Raw genomic sequence first — 15,748 nt, 5'->3', positions numbered from 1 at the left:
GGGGGTAATCACAGTTTCTTATTCCACTGTATTAGCTCTTCTAATAAAATAGTGACTTTCCCAGTAACTTTGCTTCCTTAAAGGATGTACGTAAGTTATAAAGGCAGATTCCAACTTCTCAGGAGTCCGTCTGTCCCGTGTTGGCTTTTTATTATTTTCATTTTTTTTATGATCTTCTGTGAGGTTGAGAGTCCAGCTCCTCTATTTTGAAGGGATTTTTACACGGTGAAGATGTGAATAATCAGCAGGCAAGTGGAGAAGCGCACAGCTCTTGTGCCTAAGAACTGACAAAGCCCAGGGGATCCCCAGGATGGGGAAGGCTTGCTGGTTTTCCAGGTAAGGCCTACACAAGAAGGCGGGCGCAGGAGCGTGGCTGGTCCCTCCATCGCTAGCCTGGAGCAGAGGCGCCTCTGGAGGCGGCCGTGCCCCCCTTCCAGTGGGCGCCATGTCCCCTTTAGACCGTGTGCCAACTTTGGGAGCCACTTGCAGCGTAAGTAGCGGGGACGTGTGCCCCGGGCAGCATGGGTTTAAACGTGAACTTTATTGCATTTTGGTTCGGCTCGGCGACCGCAGCCCTCCACGGTCACCCCTTTTTGCCTGCCCTCCCCGTAAGGAGGGGTGGGCACGAAGTCCCCGGGGGGTGGCGGCCCCCGTTGGCTGGTGCTGAAGGACAGCTCCGCTCACCTGCGCCCGGCATTTTGTGGCGCCGCGGCGGTGCGTGAGGGGAGAGGCGGCGATGGGCGCCAGGCCTGGCGAGCAGGCGGCCGCGCTCCCCGCCCGCGCCGCCATGGCCGCTCGCCCCCCCTCCCCTTTCCCCTCACGGCTCTTCCCGCCCCCGCGCACGGCGGGAAAAGGCGGGGCGGGGGGAGGGGGCGCGAGGCCCAGTTGCGCGCGCGCCGCGCCCCCCCCCCCGCGCTGCCTGGCTTGGCCCCACCCCACGTGACGCGCGCGGGCCAATGGTGGCGCGGGGCGGCGGGGATCCGGCTGGAACCGGTTGGGCCGCGTCCGGGTCTATATAAAACTTTATAAACAGCCGATTCAAATTAGTGGGGTCGGGAGGCAGCGCCCGCAGCCGGCAGCGAGAGCCCCGCCGCGGCGCCGCCGCCGCCCCGAGCCGCCGCGAGCCGCCGCTCTTCCCGCCCCTCCTCCTCATCAAGCCCCTTCCCTCCCTTCCCCCGCTCCGCTTCTCGCCGCCGCCGCCCCGGACCCAGGGAGCTCGGCCCTTCCCCCTCTCCCCCCCCTCCATTTCCTCCGCCTTCTCCCTCCGCCCCCTCGGCCGGCCGCGCTCGCGCACGCACGGCACACGCCGCCCGCAGACATGCCGAAGAGAAAGGTACGTGGCGGGGGCGAGCGGGACGCCCCGCTCCGTTTTGCGGGCCGCCATTCCCCCCCCTCCCCCCCCGCTCCGCAGCCTCCCGCGCCGGTGGGAGCGGGGGCGGGACTAGGCCCCCCCGTTCGGGGCGGTAACGGCGGCGAGGCGGCGCGCGAGCGGAGGCCGCGGCGGGGGGCGGGGCGGCGCGGACCGTTACCGGCGCTAACGGCTTTAACGGCGCGCGGGGAGGGGCGCGGGGCCGGTGCGATCCGGCTCGTTTTGGCGGGAGGTTTGGTCTGAGCTTGGGGGGGGGAGGGGAGCAGCGGGGCCCGGCCCTTCCCGCCAGCGCGCGCGGGAAAGGGCGGGAAGCGGCGGGCACTTTGCCGCCAAAACCGCCGCCCCGCGGGGGCCGCCGTGGGCGGGAGCGGGGCCTCCCTGAAGGGGCAGCCGCGTCCCACACCTTCCTCCCTCCCGCCTTCCCGGGGGAGGTGGCGTCGCCGCTGCGCTCTGGGGCGAGCCCTGCCAAAAACCCGGCATCTCCACCCCAAAAAACCTCAGCCCGCGGCCTCAACAGGCAGGTGGGGTGGAGCCCCGAGGCCCTGTTAGGGCCTGGCGCCCCCAAACAGTCGTCTCGCAGCTACCAGGGTTAAAAACAGTTCCATTCCCGCAGATCTATGTGAGGCTGAGCCTTCCTTCTCAGTGCAACTTAACGTTTCTCGTTCCTAGGCTGAAGGAGATACCAAGGGCGATAAGGCCAAAGTTAAGGATGAGGTAAGAAGTTAAATATTTTTGAGAAAGTTGGAGCGTAAGGTGTTTGCATTGGAAGGCTGGGTTTAACTTTGTTGAAATTGATAGCTGGAGTGGGGGAAATGACGCTTAATTGCTGCTGTCCTCCTACAGTGTCAACTGTGGTGCTTTTGATCTTAAGCATGAAAAAATGTACTTAGTTAAATACTGTTCATAGTGACTTAGATGGGATATCTTACTGTTTCTTGATAATAGGGAAAAAGAGAAGTAAAACTTAAGCTCTTGTCCTGGGATTGTGCCCATATGAAACGGGCTTATTTAGATGGCTTTTGTTGTTCATGTTCCATCACTTTTTAATTTTCACCATTTTTCTTTCTAAATAGCCACAACGGAGATCAGCAAGGTTATCTGCTGTGAGTATCCTGTTGTTGAGGAGAGCTGTCACAGCGTTTATCAGGCTTAACTATTAAGTACTGCATCTGTATGAGAACCCAAGGTATTCCAGAGGGATGCGTTGTTCGCCTGAAGGAACATTGTTAGCTTAACAAACTGCCCCATTGTGTAGCCTTATGGGAGTGGTAGAATAATTGCCAAATCAAGTAAGTGTTTCAATTTCAAATATCACTTTGATTTGCTTTCCTAAAACTAAACTATTTGAATTGACTTAAAAAAAAGCGGGGGGGGAGGGGGGGTGCAGCGCGTTTGTTTTAAGTACAGGTATAGCATGAGGGTTTTTTTTTCCCCCTGTAGAAACCTGCCCCTCCGAAGCCAGAGCCTAAACCTAAAAAGGCAGCTCCAAAGGTAAGTTGGTGTGTTAGCATCATTGTATTTCTCAGAGATGGCAGTCATTTGAGAATCTAGTTGTATTGCTGCTTGCATGAAGTTGGACTCTAAACTGTTTTACTTTGTGAAACTTGTCTACGAGTGTCTAAAACTAACTGAATAAATAAGGAAACTTTACAAAAATTGCGTCTCAAACACATAAGTGCTTGTGTATTGCTGCATTCTTTCTAGGCCAACATGCAGTGTTGGTTTTACCATCCTAGTTTTCGAATTCTTGTGGCTGAGTGGGTATCAGTGATTTTAATGGTGTATGTCATCTGATATTCGGCAGAAGAGCGAGAAGTTGCCTAAGGGAAAAAAGGGGAAAGCTGATGCTGGCAAGGAAGGAAACAACCCTGCAGAAAACGGAGATGCCAAAACAGACCAGGTATAAGAGCGTTTCTAGCAGCTTGCATTACTTCAGTGATTTTATATCTTTTTTTTTTTCCTCCGTATCAAGTATTGACAGGTTGAGGCCTGCACTAATGAAGTGAAATTATTGCTCAATTATTTAGACGTGTTGTTTATAACATTAGCAACCAGTCTATAGAGTATTCCTTATAGAAAATACAGTTTGTACTGTCTGGTTAGTAATGAGTTAAAATAAAAGTTTTCTGTTTGCCAGTTGAAATGAAGTTACTTTGAAAATCAGTGTTACGCCTTGTCCTAAAAATGAATAAAGTTAAAACACGTAGTGAAGCATTTTCAGGTTTCCTTCTTTTAAAAGTACTTTTATTTCTAGACTTTATTTTAAGAAATATGGTGATACAGTTCAGATAAGTTTTCTTTTTTCTTCCCTCTCTCCATTGGGAAGTTTGTTTGGTGCAAGTACGTAGTGTATATTGACCACTTCCCCTTTTCCTTTCAGGCACAGAAAGCTGAAGGTGCTGGTGATGCCAAGTAAAATGTGTGAATTTTTGATAACTGTGTACTTCTGGTGACTGTACAGTTTGAAATACTATTTTTTATCAAGTTTTATAACAATGCAGAATTTTGTTTTACTTTTTTTTAAGCTATGTTGTTAGCACACAGACCGCTTCGTTGTTGTGTTTGGGGAGGGAGGGAGGGACAGTGGGGACAAATGTCACTTAGTCTATTTCTCAGAACCTGAATTTTAAAAAGAAAAGTTTTCCCCCTCCCAGTTTTTTGGAAGAAGGGCTCTTCCTGCCTGGAGGGGAAAGGTTTCCTTCATGCTGCACGTCTGTCAAGTTTTGTGAAGTGCATCAGAGTGAACGTTGAAGCTCCCAAGATGCCTGTTGCCGGCCTCCGAACCGCAGTTTGCAATGTCCTCTTTATTTTCTTCCATGTCCTCATCGTTTGCCTAGAGCTTATCACTCCCAAATATGGCAAAAATGGCATTTTGGGACTTAACCACTCTAAATGCATTGTCAGCTGATCCAGACTTCTTGTGTTCGATTTAGGATATAATGGCTCTAAAAAGAGCTGTATTTTCTCTTTTATATTGTGGATCTTCAGATTAAGAAACCTGCAGTTTTAATTTTTCCTCTAAAAGTCAGGGTAGGTTTGTGAAAAGTTGTTAAACAACATACTAAATGTGAAAGTGTCCACCCTCACTCTAAACTGTTCCTCTACAAGTATGAAATGAAGATTCTTCAGTTTTATAGCAACTCTTTTATGTTTTGGTAGCCCACAAAGGGAGGGGAGTTTTGACAGTTGTTGTAAAATGTTGCAGATTGTAGCCCATGTCCTGCCTAAATTACCATGACTGTTTATGAAAAGTACCTTTAATAAAGCTGGATACGGTTTGGCTTGGACTGTTCTTAATGCCTTTCTAATCTCTCTTTATTTCATCTCTAGCATGGTACATGCTGCAAGAACATCGTTGCTGTGTGTACATGCAAGCATTTATATTTCAGCAGTGTTTCGGTAATGGTCGAGAACTTTTTAAGTGCACTTATTCTGATGCGTAGGCTTCATTTGCAAGTGGAAATCAAGATCTCCCTAATTCAGGGTTAGATAAGACAACCTTTCTGCAGGGCATTTCAAAACTCATAGCCCCAAAAGGGAGCGTGTAGGTGAGTCCACAGAGAACAATCTGTCTTCATTGGCCAATTACTGGAACAAAAAAGGGGGAAAATTTTTCCAGTTGTTGCATAAATTCTGTTCAGCCTTTCTTTGTAGTGAAACCAGTAATAGTTCCATACAATTGATTGTGTTAGACTTGTGCTCTTAAGCTGGAACATTATTGCTTCTGCTGATCAAATGCAGGCGTGGCTGTGGTAGTGACTAAGCCAAAGACAGGATTGTTTGAGTAAAAATGCACCATTTCTTGCAGTTGCTACATGTGCCTATAGTATTGTGCCAAACCCAAAACAAAGGGACAGGTATCTCCTTCAGCAGCCTTTTTGAAGGGTGTTTTAATTTTTTTGCGTCTGCTCTTGGCGTTTTCTGGGACTTCCTTGTCTGTCGATGACATTCAGTGACTTGTTCTAACCTGTGCTGCTGGGGAGAACCGAGCGGGTGCTGACAGAAATGTTCTGCATCCAGTACTCCCTATCTCGTAAAGGTGCAGTCTGCCCCAGCATTAACTTGTTGAATCTTGTGCTTCTGTACTTGGTAAGTCTTAGATTTGCCCCAGCAAAAATAAAAATGTGTGAGGTATCACTCGCGTGTCTTACTGGTGTGAACTGTGCCGCAACACTGTGTGTTATGTTGCAGGCTGCTTTCTCCAGCTAAGGAGGACAGTGGTTCTTCGCGTGATAACCATGTGATTTTATGATAATTCAGCCATGTTATTGAACTGGTAACGATTGAATTTCTAGGTGTTGCCAGGTCACAGGTGCTTTGAAAAACCTACTATCTATCCCATGTGTAGTGCGGAGCTCATCAGCCTGAGCTGTCCTGGAGCATGGCAGCGTGTGTATTAAGCACTGCAAGATTTAAAACATCTTTGGTAGTTATAAAAGTGTAGCCCAGTGCGCCCTGATCCTGGAGTTGGAGTCTTTCCTTTGGACATGCTGGGACATGCAGGGCTCATCTAGTTCTCCTTAAGCAAATAGTGTGTAAAGTGCACTAAAGACGGTAAATCCGACTAATTAGTTCTGTAAATTAAACCATAAAGATGGGCTAACCCTGTGCTGCAATCATGCATGTTTAGTGGTTGGAATAGCCACAAATCTGTGTCTCTGACTGCCAGAAGGCCTTAAGCTAAGGGTTTTTAATTTTTTTTTCTTTTTGTTAAATCATAGTTGTTTTACATGGAGAATTGTCTTTATGCATTGCCTTGAAATGTGATTTATGCTTTCAGATGGATTAAGAAATATGTATATATATTAGACTAATCTGTGATCCCGATTGCCTACCAAACAGCTGTTATCTCTCTATGTTAGATACTTAATATATCTCCTGAAATCTGTTCTAGGTTTTTAGGCAGGTTAGTGCTGGGCACCTGTCTTTAATATAACACACGAAAGCCTTTTGTATTTCTGCAAATTACTCTTGTTCTCTGTATGCACAGTGACTTTAATGATAACTTTTCTCGCTTTGATACTTCGTATGCTTTTCCCACCTTTATTTGAACAGTCCTTTTGCAGAAATAAGCTTGATTTGCATGCGAGATGTGCAGTAAAACAGAAATTTGATTCAATGTGCTGCTCGTTCCTGTAGCTGCTTCTATGCAACTGGTCTGGACTCTGTGAGTGAGCCTGTGAATGACTTCTCATTTTCCTGAATCCTGGAGTTTTGCTGGAGTGTTTTCACAGGAAAAAAAACCCACGACAAATCCCTGACTCCTTTATTCCCAACATCCTGTCCTGGGGTTAATGCTTACGGGTTTTAGGACTCGTGGGTAGGAAAAGGAATTAAGAAAGGAAAACACTAAATTTTGGTGCATGCACAAAATACTGAATTGTAGGATCATTAGGGTAGCGAGAGTGAGGGAAAAAGTCACAAATCTCATTGTCCCCAACTCATCCTAGGCAGAGTAATACCAGGAACAAATATTGCTGAGTAATTGGTGAAGAACAGCTCCTTATCCAGCAATTGGGAAAGATAAAGTGGAGCTCTCGTTAAGCAGACTATGTACAGTATGTGCCTGCTCTCCACTGCCAGGGATGGCAAGGGGATGATGAAGCGGGTCTAATTCTGAGTAAGATTTGGTGGAGGCTAATGAGGATTAGGTACAGACTAGCAGAGAGCTTCAGGAAAATGTTTTGGGGAAGAATTCTGGTGTTTTGCCAACAATGTATACAATGTAAATGTATATTTATTGTCTTTTTGTAAAGGGAAGTTCTAGGATGCCAGAAAACGTGTGGCGTGACTGAAGAAAGAGAAATAGGAAACCTTAATGCCAGAAAAAGAAACTTTCAATGCTAGGAAAACAAACAATGCTAGAAAAACAAAAAGTTTTGACTTCTAAATAGAAGGTTTGCATTACGGTGGATTTCATTTTCTCCGTTAACCTTCCTAAATTTATTCTGGGATTTTAAACAGAATTTCCCCCAGGCAACAGCTCTCTCCTGAAGTTTTGTAGCTCCTCTGTAGCGGTAGCACCTGTGCTCGTGTTCAAAAGAGAAGGGAGTTACCCCAGATGGGAATCGCTATTGCAGTGTTGCACAGACAAGAGGAGATGAACTTCGGTGTGCCTTTGCTCGAGCATAAAGTGCTGCCTCTGTGCTTGATGTTGAGGGCAGTACATTACCAAATACGTTATCAATAATCTTTACATTAGGCGTCCTGAGTGGAACCTGAGTTGTAAAGTTCGGTAATTTAATTACTTTTTGATGCAATTTCCGGAGAGAAATTGGGTGTAACGGTAGAAATTGTTACCATGTTTGGGATGTTTGGTGTACAGGTTTGTGCTGGATTGTAGCCTGCCTCAAAATGCCAGGGTTTCCCTGCCATGCCACAGTGAAACGAGCTTCCTTGCTGGCAAGTGCTCCAGGACTCAAGGAAGGAAAATTCCATCGGTACTGAATTTATCTCACAGAAATACCACGGATGCAGAAGTGAGCTGGATCTGGGACGTGTTGGCAGGGGAAGCCCGAGTTTGGCAGATCCTCCGGGAGCATTTGCCTGAGTTTGGGGATTCGGGGAGTCCCGTTGGCTTCATTAACCAGGGGGTAAGAGCCTATTCCCTCCCTCTGCCACACGGTGGTACCAGGAAACAACGAATCGCCGCTTAAAATCGCCTGAAATAGCAGGCAGAATTCAAACGCATCACCAGCCACCTGGTAGCAACCTTGGGGGGTTGAAACCTGCTTTATTACCCCCTAAAATGTGTCATTTCCTTCCAGAAAGCAGCAGGCGCCACTGCTTTCCCAGCTGCCAAGAGTAGCGTGAGACGAACACGAATCACTCGAGCAACTCGGGTCTCCCTTTTGAGCCTGTCCTGTGGAATCACATAACCATGGCATGTGAGCACTTCCCATTTTTTTGTTACATTTTTACAGAAAACCCATCTGGAGTGTGCGGTTTATCAGTTTCCAAGTATACTTGGCATCCCCCAGGAAAATGGGCAGTATTGCAGGTCTTTGAACTTAAACCTCCTTACTTCTGTTTTAAGATCTCTGGACTTTGTTTGTTTGTTTTGGGCTTTTTTCCCCCTCCAGTGTCTTTTACAGCTGCTATGACACATGTCCAGAAAATTTAGGTTAAAGTAGACTTGTTATTCATCTCATCTCTCCTTAGCTGGCAAGAGATACTTTATCTTAAACCCAGAATAAATAGTCTGGTCGGTTTTTCTTTTGCTGATATAAATTACTTACATCAGACTCGCTGAATCTTCTGGTTGAAATTCCAAGACAATTGTTGTTAATTAAAGAAATAATATGTCACTTTACTAAAAAGCTTCTTATGCTTTTTGTTGTGTCTCCCTTGCACGTTCATATGCAAATACTGAGTGATTTCATTTTCCCTCTACAACCTAAATGCAATCTGGAAAAGAGAATTTTAATCTTTGTGCTAATCTATGATACTCTTTAGCAATTTGACTTGATTGACTTCTGATGTGGTGAAACGCAGTTTTGCACTCTGCAACTTTTATCAGCTTCGAGTTAACATCAGGAGCAGCTCCACCAGGGCGATATCCTTGGCTACACTGTGGGCTGAGGCAGTATCATCATCTCTAGAAAGCTGCTTGTCCTTCAACTTGGGCATCATGAAACACCTCAATCCCGGGTTATCTCCCTCTCACACTTGTTTTCAGTGTTTCCCTTTAACCAGGAGCAGTGGGTAGGGCTGCACGGAAAGCAGCTGCTTCCAGGGGCTGGAAACGTTGCATCCGAAGCACTCGACGTTGTAATGATACTGCCTTGAAGTGGACACAACATGGAAAGATGAGCTCCCCGTAAGCCAATGATTCCCTTCCTCCAGTTCTCCAGTTTGTCTGGGCAGGAATTCCTGGGAAAGACACACATATGGGGAGATGTGGGCAAAGTACCGCCCTGGATTCCAGGGAGATGCCGAGATTCCCAATCACTCCCAAATAAAAATGCTGTGACAGAGCACTGAAACTGATAGTATCCAGGACATCTGATTATCTGCCATGCTGAAAAACAGGTGATCCAGATTTTATTCGGATATCTTAAAGCAAAACAAACAAAAACCCACAGGCCCAGTCTCCATTCACTACTATATCCTAGGTAACAAACCCGCTGTGATTAGCCAGTGATTAGTTAAATGAGCAGGCCAGTTCACACCCATTTGCATGAGAATGCAAATGGAAGTTTGGTTTATTGATAAGCTCAGTAAATGAGTATTTAAATGAGAATTCTAGAGTTCTCAATAAATGAGAATTTATACCAGTAAAGCAAAGATGAGACAGCCTTAAGTTGCACGTCAAGTTTGCATGTGGTGAAAAATAAAAATATAAAAAAAAAGCAAATTGGCCTAGAATGGTCAAGAGCCGGCAGTAACTGTAGTAACGCTGTAGCTGGGAGGTGTTCGTAGACTCTTTTTGCCCGTTATTTGCTGAGGTGCCCAGGCTGGAGGCCACAAAGTGTCCTGATCCTTGGCTGGCCATAAATGTGTTGCCCAGGTAGTTTATGTTCCCTGCAAAGCCCAGCCTGCACACGTGAGTAATGAGCTGTTGAGGACTGTATGGCCCAGTGTCACCCCAGGGTCCTTCCCACGTGCTCCGATGGGGATTGTGCCCTCGCTGCCCGCGTGCACCGGCGCAGGGGGAAGGCCAGCGACTGCTTTTCTGCAGCTGAAGGCGCTGCACTCCTTTTCTACTGGTTGACATTGCCTCGCGGCAAGGGGTATCAAGTGGTACTGCTTAGCTAATGGCATGAGCAGAGGTCTAAGTCTAGGTAAACCCAAGGAGAAAGGCACCAAGATCTTCTTCCAAGACAGCCAGAGAAGGCCCAGCTGGGCAGTCTTTAGATTTCGAACATAAAACATGAGATGTTTCTCTTCCAGCTTTTGGAAAGAAGAATATCTAAAGAGCAAAGTCTCCCTTTAGTCCCCATAAACGTGAGAGGAGGAAAAGGTCAATTTAAAAGGCAAAAACAAAACAAAAAAATCCACCATTTTCAGCAAGCTCTGTGCTGTTCTCAGATATCGATTCAGTCTCTTGGGACAGTATTATGAAATATTCAAGCAGAAAAGTACTGATATCATTGCTACACTATTTTTGCAGCGTCCTGAGAGATGTGCAAAGCAGCAAAGTGTCCGGGAACCTCCAGAATATTCTTTTTACTCCAACGTGGGACCGACAGCCTTTCCTTTGCCAGGTACTTGTATTTCTGCCACCACGAAACCTGTTGTGCCTTTTGTGTGCTCCCTAACAAGGAGACCATTGAGCGCGATGTTGCAGTATCTGCTACCTGGGCACGCAAGCCGGCGGAGGCATTTCAGTGCTGCTGGGCTCTTTTAATCGTTTTCTAAAATACAGAAAGTGAGTGCTATTAGAATAAAAGTTGAAGAGCTCCCTTGTCTTCCCTGTGTGACAAAGGTGTCTCTTCCAACATATCTGCAGAAAATGCTGCTTGTGTTATGCCTTCCTACATAATGCTCTATCTCCTGGTCATTACACCAAACTGTTTCCCAGGCTGGATCGCTTATTTTGGAAGCATCCTCTCTGTTTATTTGGATGATGTGGCTTTTCAAGACTGGATGTGCACAGCAATCCCTGTTTCGTGGCTGGACTGAGAAGTAAAGCACTGCTGGTCTTGAGCAAACCACAAAAATTTGCTGGGTTTTTTTTTTCTGAAAAACGAACAGTTTTCTTGACTATTGAGGCAACAGCAAGCAGAGGAGCATCAGGACTTCTGAAATTCACTTCCAATCCTGCAATCATTGCACTGCTTCACTGTGAAAGACGCTGTCCCCAGCTGTGCAGTGGGTAAGTAGGTAATTAGGGCTGGGTATCGGTGTGTGCCCATGACGGAGCAGGACCGGACTTGCTCTGTTGCATCACGGAGGCTCGAGACTGCAACGAGGGGAGCGACGTTTCCTTCTCCCCGGCGCTGGGTTTCTGTTCGGATCTGCTTTCGGAAGGGACAGGCTCCCTTCCCCTCTCCAAGGAAACTGAGGCCTGCGTTTATTCTGGAAGTAGCACAAAACTGAAGAAATCTTTTTGTACATAAAAGAGCCAACACTTGTTTACAAGACCTTAAATCTAGAAGAACTATAAAAACTGCCCGTTCTTACCCCGGCTGTACACTCGGGTTTCTCCCGAAACAGCCCTGATGGTTCCCCTTTTGTTTAGAGTTTCTAATAGTTTTCTCTTTCACATTAGCACTCCCTCACATGGCGCTGCAATGAAATAAACTGCAAACGTATCTGCATGCTACTAAAAGCAAAAATGGCCTGATAACTTGGCATACCTCACCGCCTGCCCTGCGAGCTTTAGAAATCCCCCCAGACACACCAAGTGTTTTTATGCAGCACGCAGGGGGCTGTAAAAGCCGTTTTCGGGTGTTGTTTCAGGCCCCGCTCACCAGCCTCTAGTTTTGCTCTCAATAAGTGCAGTCCCTGAAGGGCTCAGGCCGCACGTGCACGTCTGCCGGGGACTGACGAACTCGGGACACGAGTCCGGAGGGCAAAGCAGGAGCCAGGGCAGCCAGGACTCTGCAAATCCCTCCCAGGGAACACCCTGCAGCCCCACCAAATGCGAGTGGTCAGAGCAGGATCCTAATTTGGAGTTTGAATACCGGGAAAGAAAAGCCAGTCGCCGTCCATGCTCCCTTTGGGTACTGCTGAGGTGTCGGCGTGGATTCTTTTCCCTTTCTGCTCGGCTCTCAAGCGCCTGCTCCGTGCGGCAGCGGGAGCCGATCTCGCCCCTGCGCTCCCGGCATCCGGGAAGCGGAAGGTACCGGAGCGCGGGAGAGCCCGGCACAGCGATTGTATCCATGGCAACCGGCAGATAACGGCCTTGCTGCCTCCCCCAGGCGCCCTCCCGGCTCCGCTGGGGCCCTCCGGTGTCCCCAGGTTATAGGGGACAAATTCCCGAATGAAAAGTTTCCTGAGGGGCAACAGCTTAATCAATTCTTGGCTCTGTTGGCAAGACTCAGTCTTGGGATTTGTGCTCGTGGCCCTGGCGTGGTTTTAAGATTTCTCCATGCAGGAACCACGTGCTCCGCAGGGATGCAGCAGGATGGGCTTAGAAACCTGACGGTCCATTTGCCAAAGCAGCAGCCACGTGTGTTTTACACAGTGCAGGAAAAAAAAGGACTTTCAGGTATGCCAGATAGGCTCGGCTCAGGAGCCGGGAGCAGCTCTCATCCCGGGCCCTGCTGGGCTCTGTTTGCGGCATTCCCACTGCTCCCACGGAGGGTGCCGCTCTCCGGGGCAGCTGCAGCCGCGCACAGAGGGAAGGATGGGATGGAATCGGCCACAGAAGGAAAAAGCAGCTGAAGATTCGCGTTTACGGGGGCCCTGCTTTGTATCCTAAAGGGAACACCTGCCCTGTGCTTAGGGAAAAGAACCGTCCCCCTGGGATCAAAACCAGGTGATCTATGACGGTGGAAAAACAAAGCAGGAGATGAAAGGGAAGGAGCCCCAGGTTGAGTACTGTGGGTTTGAGGATGGGACGCAGAGAGCAAGGTCTGGCTGGAGGACCCAGGGGAAGCGAGCCTTGGTTTCCCTGTTTGCGCAGGAGGGACAGCGGTGAGCTAAGGCACGGAGCAGCAAATCTTAAACATAGAAAAGAACCTTAAACACACAATAGGAAAAGAGAAGGTGGCTCTAAGCTCTAACTGAAGGGCTCTCAGAGCAGATGCGGAGCAGCTTATGCCGTTTTTCCCCTGGAAACTGCAGCAGACGCTCGGCCTCCACTTGGGAATGCTCACGCGAGCGCTCTGTGCATTGCCTTATATGTGTAAGAGCAGTCAGAGCTGGCGGCCGAGCAAAGATGCTCCCTGGCTTCAGTCCAAAGGGAAGGATGGACACGGTGAGCCACATTGTTGGACTGTTACGTGGAGAATCACTTCGGCAGCTTTTAGCACAGTGAGGAAACAACCCTGGCCTCTCCAAAGCCTCATTGGATTTGCGAAACGGGGATGAGTCTCAACACTTTTGCTTTGGAAGTGGCCCTTTAGGGATAACTGGCTTAGGGAATGTTGTTAGTATCCCAGAGAGGATGTGTTACAGCCCAAAAGCCAAGGAAACTGTGGGGATAAAATACCTGTAATTGTATTTTGAGGAGGATTTGATTAAAAAAAAAGAAGGAAAAAAAAAAAAACAGAAAAACAGCATTTTGAATTTTCAGCAAATGCAATAGTGATGAAAGGGCTATCCAGCTGATCCAGTGAGCTCTCTTTACCTGTAGTGCTTTAAATGGAAATGTAGAAGTCCTGCTGGGAACCTTAATCCGCATGCAGCCGTGTCTGAAGAATGCGGCTATATATGCTTTAACCTCCGTATTTAGCCACAACAGTTACCCAAACAACAGGATTCAGAGCTTAACTCAAAAAAAAAAATGTGTTTTCACCCATCATGCAGCAAAAGGACTATTTTTTATAGATGTTCTTGGGCTAAGAAATAAATGCTAGAGGGATATTCCTACTCTGCTCCACTTACCTGAGCTCACTGCTCTGGATTTGCCCCTGGCTTGGGGCAGAAAGCTTCATATTCTGTTAATGAGCTGTGATTTAGTGGGGTCCAATGCAGGAACCAAAGGAAGGATGCTCAGTCTGCCAGGACGTAGCAGAACTGCCTTTCTGCTCTGAAATGGGAAGGATTTTCTGCATCTCCACAACGCTACCGGAGGTGGCTTCCTTTCTCCCTTCTGACTGTCCCTCCGGATCTTGTCTTTCACTGGGATCTTGGAAATGAAGCCTTGTTTACTTCTCCTGGTTGCTGCACCTCTCTGTAGCTAGCTGAGTAGTGCCAGTTTTCAGCGTTTCAAAAGTCATTCCTTTCATTTTTTACCATTTCTTCCCCACTCTTCGCAGGAAGAGCTGTGACCATTTTGCAGAGGTTAAAGAGCAGCTTGACGATGATCCCCGCTCGGCTGCTCTGGATCACTGCTCAGCACTCGATCCTGCCCGACTCCGTGCCCAAACCTCCTTTGGAGCTGACGTTTCTGTGCGAGGCAGCAATTGAAACGGCTTCCACGCCTGGCATGATTTAAATATTCTCCTTTGGATTTTCCATCCAGGTGGGAATCCGCAGGCTCCGAGGCTGGGATGGGATGTCCAAATGTCCTTGCCCAAATGCAAGGGGCTGAGCATGGATGCGTGGCAGGGGACGTTGATGTTTCGCTGGATTCTCCTCTTAGAAGGCATGTGGAGTGTCATCCTTTGCCCGTCTGTGCCAGGCCTGCCTGACCACGCACACAGAGCAGACGCAAACCCAAACAGGGACATGAGTTTTGCAAGCAAATGAACAAGGTGAATGGGATGCGAGTACTGACATCATCGTGTCACCGCTGCCATTTAAAGCAGGTTTCCGTCTGCACCAGCTGGAGGATGACTGGCAACCAGACGGCACCCGGTGCACCAGGCAAGAGGAAAATTATGAGCAGCTTTGGAGCTAAATGAATAACTCGGCGCAGGGTCTGCTTTCGCCTGCTCCCACTGTAAGTGATACGAGCTTTGGCTAAAACACCGTTTTGCTACTGCTGTTCCAGGTGCTCCCTTTCCTGTGGGAGCCCAGCGCTCCTGGCACGCAGAGGGGCACAGGGGTGGGAGAGAGCAGGTTCCAAACCCGACACAAACAGGTCCTGGGACCTAGGCAATTATTTCTGCATAATTCCCCCCTGCACGTGAGCGGGGTAACTCACGAGCAGGGGATGAGGCTTTTGGAGCTAGGTGCCCTGGCAAACGGGAAGCCGGAGCTGTGCCGACTTTCGCTTGGCCTCGTGAAGTGGTATTTCCAGCTGCACCTCGATGAAGCCAATGCCTGGCGATGCCACCCTTTAAAAAAGAATTTCTGTTAGAAATAGTTTTATGAAGAAACATGAAAACACTGCTTTGGTCTGAAAAAAAAGAAAAAAAGAAGACTGGAGAACATTTCTCTGTCTGAGAAGCTCAGGAGGTCAGAACAGCACCGAGTGCCTGTGCTTGCAGCACCTCTCCTCTAAACACCGTAGAAAGGTGGATCCTTTTTTTTAATCCGTGTGATGTCGGACACAGGAAAAGGAGAGTGGGGCATGTGGTAGCGAGGAGCAGTGACTCACTGCCCATCACAGACTCAGAACTCGGATTTCCCGGCGTGGTTTCCTGCTCGGATCGCCCGTCCTCGCCTTCCTCCTCACAGCCCTCTTCTCGGAGGGATGTCTCATAGAAAATCGCCGCCGTCCAATGCAACGGCGGCGATTCCTGCTGGAAAACGCAGCCACCCTTCCCGAGCCGTGGGCGACGGCGGCTCCCGAGGCCCCCCTCGCTCCGCCCGGGACACGCAGCGGCTCCGGGGGCCCGCTCGGGTCCTCCCCCAGCCCCGCCGGAGCCGCCCCCGCCGCCC

At 48.6% G+C, this 15,748-nt stretch overlaps 1 protein-coding gene across 2 annotated transcripts; it reads left to right on the top strand.

The window, feature by feature from the left end:
- The first annotated feature begins 1,243 nt into the window (after window positions 1-1,243).
- HMGN2 (high mobility group nucleosomal binding domain 2) lies at window positions 1,244-4,661 on the top strand. 2 transcript variants are annotated; one of them, XM_026043374.1, is made up of 6 exons: window positions 1,244-1,333; window positions 2,039-2,083; window positions 2,443-2,472; window positions 2,810-2,860; window positions 3,174-3,269; window positions 3,750-4,661. In XM_026043374.1, exons 1-6 carry the CDS (start codon window positions 1,319-1,321, stop codon window positions 3,783-3,785), a joined length of 273 nt encoding a protein of 90 aa, XP_025899159.1. In that variant the 5' UTR covers window positions 1,244-1,318; the 3' UTR covers window positions 3,786-4,661. The 2 variants fall into 2 exon arrangements, with proteins under 2 accessions (XP_025899159.1, XP_025899158.1); XM_026043373.1 differs by having other exon boundaries at window positions 3,171-3,269.
- The last annotated feature ends 11,087 nt before the right edge of the window (window positions 4,662-15,748 follow it).

Source organism: Nothoprocta perdicaria, unplaced genomic scaffold, assembly GCF_003342845.1.
Source record: "Nothoprocta perdicaria isolate Ctin4 unplaced genomic scaffold, notPer1 scaffold_33, whole genome shotgun sequence".
Taxonomy (NCBI): Eukaryota; Metazoa; Chordata; class Aves; order Tinamiformes; family Tinamidae; genus Nothoprocta; species Nothoprocta perdicaria.
Note: the sequence above shows the minus strand (reverse complement) of the source record. Positions and strands in the feature narration are given on the sequence as shown.

Coding starts and splice junctions, on each gene's coding strand:
- HMGN2 (XM_026043373.1), top strand. Junction 2,473..2,809: donor GATCAGCAAGGTTATCTGCT/GTGAGTATCCTG, acceptor TTCCCCCTGTAG/AAACCTGCCCCTCCGAAGCC. Junction 3,270..3,749: donor GAGATGCCAAAACAGACCAG/GTATAAGAGCGT, acceptor TTTTCCTTTCAG/GCACAGAAAGCTGAAGGTGC.